This window comes from Scyliorhinus torazame, chromosome 12, assembly GCF_047496885.1.
Source record: "Scyliorhinus torazame isolate Kashiwa2021f chromosome 12, sScyTor2.1, whole genome shotgun sequence".
Taxonomy (NCBI): Eukaryota; Metazoa; Chordata; class Chondrichthyes; order Carcharhiniformes; family Scyliorhinidae; genus Scyliorhinus; species Scyliorhinus torazame.
This window is the reverse complement of record NC_092718.1, coordinates 29861972-29868499: the sequence shown is the minus strand read 5'-3', so window position 1 is coordinate 29868499 and position 6528 is coordinate 29861972. Positions and strand designations below refer to the sequence as shown.

At 45.5% G+C, this 6528-nt stretch overlaps 1 protein-coding gene across 2 annotated transcripts in view; it reads left to right on the top strand.

Moving 5' to 3' along the window:
- The first annotated feature begins 5015 nt into the window (after window positions 1-5015).
- Window positions 5016-6528, top strand: part of clpxa (caseinolytic mitochondrial matrix peptidase chaperone subunit Xa) — a 71675-nt gene continuing 70162 nt past the window's right edge. The window contains exon 1 of one of the 2 annotated variants that reach the window (XM_072470598.1): window positions 5016-5358. In XM_072470598.1, the coding sequence (XP_072326699.1) occupies window positions 5286-5358 (73 nt within the window). In that variant the 5' untranslated portion in view covers window positions 5016-5285. The remainder of the gene's footprint in view (window positions 5359-6528) is intronic. The other variant, XM_072470597.1, reaches the window with a different exon arrangement.

Sequence of the window (6528 nt, the reverse complement as noted above, 5' to 3'; positions counted from 1 at the left end):
TCCAAGCAACCATTATTACCATCATAAAGATACAGAAATATAGACCAGTGAGCCTAATGTTGGTGACGAAGTTGCTAGAGTCCATTATCAAGGGTTTCATAGCACAGCATTTGGAAAGCAGTGATGTAATCAGATAAAGTCAGCATGGATTTACGAAAGGAAAATCATGCTCGACAAATCTAAAAGAATTCTTTGAAGTTGTAACTAGTAGAGTTGACCAGGGAGAACTGGTGGATGTGGTTTATTGAGACTTTCAGAAGGCTTTCGACAAGCAGATTAAATATAAATTTAAAGCGCATGAGATTACGATTAGTGTCTTGAGTTGGATAGAATGCTGGTTCGCAGACAGGAAGCAAAACGTTGGAATAAATGGGTCTTTTTCTGATTGGCAGGCAGTGAATAGTGGGTTACCGCAGAAATCTGTGCTAGGAGCGCAACAGTTCACATTATATATGAATGATTTGGATGAGGGAACTAAATGTATTATCTCCAAATTTGAAGATGATACAAAGTTGGGTGGGAGGGTGAACTGTGAGGAGGATGCAGAGATGCTTCAGCGGGATTTGGACTGAATGAGTGGGCACATGCATGGCAAATGCAGTATAATGTGGGTAAATGTGAGGGTATCCACTTTGGGAGCAAAAATAGGAAGGCAGATTATTATTTGAATGTGTGTAAATTGAGAGGTGGATTCTCAGCGAGACCTTGGTGTCCTCGTGCATCAGTCGCTGTAAGTAAGTGCGCAGGTACAGCAGGCAGTAAATAAGGCAAATGGTATGTTGGCTTTCATAGCAAGAGGATTTGAGTATAGGAATAGATTTTACTGCAAATGCATAGAGCATTGGTGAGGCCACACCTGGAGTATTGTGTGCAGTTTTGGTGCCCTTATCTGAGGAAGGATGTTCTTGCTATGGAGGGAGTGCAGCGAAGGATTACCAGGTTGATTCCTGGGATGGCGCGACTGTTATACGAGGAGAGACTAAGTCGGTTAGGGTTATATTCATTGGAGTTTAGAAGAGCGAGAGAGGATCTCATAGAAATTTACAAAATTCTAACAGAATTAGACAGGGTAGATTCAGAAAGAATATTCCAGATGGTGGGAGAGTCCAGAATTAGGGGCCATAGTTTGAGGATTTAGTTTGACCTTTTAGGACTGAGGTGAGGAGGAATTTCTTCACCCAGAGTGGTGAATCTGTGGAATTCACTATCATAGAAAGCAGTTGAGGCCAAAATGTTGTGTAATTTCAAGGAATTAGATATAGAATTTGGAGCTAAAAGGATATGGGGGGCGGGGGAGGCAGAATCACTGTATTGAACTTGATGATCAGCCATGATTATAATGAATGGTGGAATAGGCTCAACAGCCGAAATGGCCTACTCCTGCTTCTATTTTTCTATGTTTTTATGTATCTCCCAGAGTCCTGACGCTAGCAGAACCTTCAGTCTCTCTGCCATTTCTCACGGTATGGACTCCTTCTTCACTCTCTAAAGTGCAAGGATGAAAACTATATATTTATTACACAATTGGCTTAGTGATCCATCACAGATCAGGTTAAGAGCATGCTAAACTCTTATCAGGCCTCTTTCCTTGCTGCTAAACTTGATCATTGCTCATTGTAGAATGCAAAGATATATCGACTCTTGTTTTCCGATGATCAACTGTCTTGCTAAATCCTTTATTCCCAGTTCACGTTGCAGGTAGGGCATTCCATGGCCTCACCACTCTTTGCGTAAAGAACCTACCTCTGATCTCTGTCCTATATCTATTACCCCTCAGTTTAAAGCTATGTCCCCTCGTGCCAGCCATTTCCATCTGCGGGAGAAGGCTCTCACTGTCCACCCTATCTAACCCCCTGATCATTTTGTATGCCTCTATTAAGTCTCCTCTTAACCTTCTTCTCTCCAACGAAAACAACCTCAAGTCCATCAGCCGCATATAAAAGTTTATTGGATAAGCATATGGATGATAATGGCATAGTGTAGGTTAGATGGCTTTTGTTTTGGTGCAACATCGTGGGCCGAAGGGCCTGTACTGCGCTGTATCGTTCTATGTTCACCTCTAACAAAAATTGTGTTAATTATGGATTGTCATCACTGAGATAGCAGCCATCTGTTCACCTGCCTCTACTCCTGTCCTTCCTCCTTCATAATTTCATAAAACTCTTCCGCTCCCTATCTTACATTTCTGTCCTCTTTGACCCAGAGCTGAGCTTCCAAACGCTGTCCATCACAAAGACTGCAGATTTTTTCTTATAACATCACCTGAGCTCCACTCAAATCCTGTTGCTGAAAGCCTCTACAATTTTTTTAATTCCTTTGTGTCCTTCCTCCTACTGTTCTTTGCAACTTTCTCCAGCCCCATAATTCCCATTCAACTTTTTGCTCTAATGCAGCACTGGAAGAGTGCATTGGCATTTTTCAGTTGAGACATTAAACCAAGGCTCCTCTCAGATGGATGTAAAATAATAATAATCTTTATTGTCACAAGTAGGCTTGCATTAACATTGCAATGAAGTTACTGTGAAAAGCCCCTAGTCGCCACACTCAGGCGCCTGTTCAGGTACACTGAGGGAGAATTCAGAATGTCCAAACTACACATCTTTCGGGACTTGTAGGAGGAAACCCACGCAGACACGGGGAGAACGTGCAGACTCCACACAGTGACCGAAGACGGGAATTGAACCTGGGACCCTGGCGCTGTGAAGAAACAATGCTAACCACTCTGCTACTGTGCCACCCATATTCCCTGGCACAATTTTGAAGAGCAAGAGAGGTCTATTGTCCATGCCAATATTCGGCCTTCAACCAGCATCAATAATTATTATCACATTGCTTTTTGTGGCACCTTGCTGTGCAATGGTGGGGAATAGGTGGGTCAATGTACAGATGGAACCAATGTGTTTTTAGATGATGTCATGGAGGAGCAGCATGAGAAATAAGAGGGAACCAAGTATAGACCCTGGGGTACTCCACAGCCATCCTTGTAGAAGTGGGAAGCTGACACCATATTTCAAAATGAAACAGGTATCCTGCATGGATTTTATCTACTTTTGTCAGCTTGATATGTTGGCACTGGCTAAACCCAATGATACCAAAGCAACTGCAAACAGTTCTCCAGAAGGGCCATATGATCTGGCAGACGCTGCCTTAAAAGGGGGATGGAAGTAGACATAATTAAATTTTTAAAAAGTGAATTCTATGAATTCTTGAAGAAGACTTTGTCAGGCTGTCAAGAATGGGAAGGAACACATTTTCTGGTTCTCAAAGACCAGGCCCATGCAAGAAAGGACGAATGGCCTCTATCTGTGCTGCATGATTATATGAAGAGGACATGCCTAGTCAGTTCTGTAGATGGGTCATGTGGACTTGAAACGTTAATTGTGTTTCCCTCTCCACAGGTGCAGCCAGACATGCTGCGTTAATGCAGCATTTTTTATTTCAGATTACCAGCATCCACAGTATTTTGCTTTTATTTATACATCCAGTGACAAGCTTCATTACTAACCTCACCCCCAAGTGAGGTGGGTCTGGCTCCAGTATCAATTGTCATTGGGACAGTGACAAAGATGTAGTAGGGCAGTCAATGTCATTTAAAAGCAGAGGGAGCGGATGGATGCCAATCCATCTAAAAATAATGTGGCGGCAATTTTTGAATCAACCGAAAACTCAATGTGGAGCTGAGCTCTGTGGATAGGAAAGGAATTACCAGCCCATTGGCTCAGGTCCAGCATCAGATCAAACCCAGGATCAAGGTGCAATGTCTTTTTTCTCAGCTTGGATTTTCTAATGTCTCGATTCTGGGGAACATCAACTGGATTCCATTTCAATTGTTTTTTGGAGCAAGCAAGGAGTTGGATTAAGGTCATGTCCTGTCCATTCTGCATATTAGCATTGTAACTTTAGGAAAGGAATGCATTTAAATAAAAAATCCATGGAGAGGAAAGGGGAGAAAAAGAAGCACGTTTCAGCACAAACCTCATGAAACCAAAAACAATCCCCTCCTGATCTCAGCAAAGTCTTCCAGCGTTAGCGACTTCCCACTCTGCCCCAGTGTTGCACTGGAATAGCAACAGTCACCAATCCAAGAAATTACTGCTATTATCTATGATTAGCACTGTACCCATATGCTTCATCAGATGCCTATGTATTTACATTGTGTATTTATCGTATGTCCTATGTTTTCCATCTATGGAACTATCTGCCTGGACTGTATGCAGAACAATACTTTTCACTGTACCTCAGTACACGTGACAATAAATCTAAATTAATTCCCCGTGAAAACTTTGAGGCATTCTGCCATCTATGTGAACCTGCAAATACCGGGAGACGATGGGGAGGGAGAAGACGTCCCAGCCTCAAACCGGCCCAAACACCGGGGGTGGGGTGTTCTTGGAAAATCCCCGACGGTTGGTCCCAACCGGGCGTGCAGTAATGCCGGAGTCGCCGCCTTTCACGGACGGATGAGCATTAGATGAAAATGGGAGAGGGAAGGATAGGGGATCCCAAGCCGCCATTTAAAAAAACAGCCGCCATTTAAAAAACATTCTTTTTCTCTCCTCTGTCCAGGCTGGTGGGCTTTTTAATGTGAGGATGCACCTAATTCGGCGCATCGCTGCGCAAAGGTGGCCCAGCGCCGTGAGTTTATCAACAACTTCATAATTAAAAAAGAAACATAGCTGAATGCAGGACAACCAGCAATATGTTAAAAGCATCCACAATACACCAGAAACAAAGCCCACCCGCACTCTTGCGCCTCATCGGTGAAAGGATGAGCAGCGCCGGGGAAGACCACACGGATGCGGGGCACGGTGTATGTGTGTGAGAGCGAGAGAAACACCCGGACCAAGAGGGGGCCCAGCGCCGGCCCGGCTGGCTGGTGTTCTTTTTCACCACCTACCACCATTTGCCCATCCAGCATGGCGGCCGACCAACCGAGCCGGGCCCTCCGCCGGAAGTCCAGGTTAACCCCGGAAGTGGTTCCCCTCACCGTGGAGAGGGGGTCGCAACGGTGCGTCAGCGACGCTGGACAGTGACGCCGACGGCGGAGGCTCGGCGAGTTTTCTTTTTCTGGCGCTGTGGAAGTTTATTGCTGTCATCGGGATTACTGGGACTAGAGCGGAGGGAGTCCGTCTCCCGGAGAATCTGCACGGTCCCCCGGCCGTTCGGTTCGAATTCCGAGGTTTATTTCCGACCGGAGGCTCAGGAAGAGGGAAGCCGCCAAGCCCTGGTGTGTCAGCCCGAGGACGCGGAGGGCGGCCTGGCTCAGGCCCAGACTCAGGCCAGGCATGTCCTGCGTCGTGGTGATGTGTACCTGCTCGTCGGCGGCACGGCTCCTCCGCTCGTCCATAACCGGGCTGGGTAAGAGCCGGGGGCTGAGAGGGGCTTAAGGAGAGAGAGAGTGATCGTCCATTAAAAACCGGGTTAATCCTCGGATTAAGGAGCCTTTATCTGCTGGGGGGAGGTTAGAAAAACAAACGTCCCGGGTCTCTCTTCTGCAACTGTCTTGTCGGTTGTGATGTTGTGCTCTAGGCCTTGGCCTCTCTCCCTTCTCGCCGACTCTGGGTCAGAAAGTTGTTGATTCAAATCCAGATCGAGACGGTATGATATCTCAGGTCGGGAGTGCCCAGTCAGTGTTACACTGTCCAAGATGCTGTTTTCTTAAAACTTGGATGTTAACCAAGTTGGTTGGGCCTGCTGTATGTCGGTTCGACAGGAGTTCCCCGCATTTAAGCCTCAACCAACTCCTTACACTGATGATCTCTGGTCGTTTGTTTCATATTTTTTTTTAGTTTCTGGGAACTTGTGTGCACTTTGGCTGCGGTGTACTGCTATGTTGCACTTTTAAGGTTCTTAATGCGTCTCAAAGTGCTTTGGGATGTCATGAAAGTACTCCGTGTAAATGTAAGTTTTTTTGGCCCTTTGAACTCCTTTTGTACAGTTTTGCTGAAGGCTGCTGTTTTAGGAGAAAAAAAGGGAACAATGCAATGACATAAAGCATTATTGTGTCTCATGTATGATGCAATGGTGACCAGGCATTTGTTATCATGATGGCAGAATTTGCACAAGACTTTCTACTGCCGTTTTGACAATTCTTAAAGTACTTTCTGCTTCTGTGTTGTCAACCTGTTTGATCGGTACCTGGTGCTGGATGAATCACAGTTTTGTTGTGTTAAACAGTCAAAAGATCCATGCTACCCATTTGACACCAGCCATAACCATTTTTTATTTTAAAAAAATATTAATTTAGAGTACCCAATTCATTTTTTCCAGTTAAGGGACAATTTAGCATGGCTAATCCACCTACCCTGCACATCTTTGAATGTGGGGGCGAAACCCACGCAAACATGGAGAATATGCAAACTCCACACGGACAGTGACCCAGAGCCGGGATCGAACTTGGGACCTCGGCGACGTGAGGCAGCAGTGCTATCCACTGCACCTGCGCAGTCAAAAGCAATATGTCCCGGCCTCTAATTCCACCTTGCTACCAGCTGTGGAATATCCATAGATCACAGATACACCAGATAC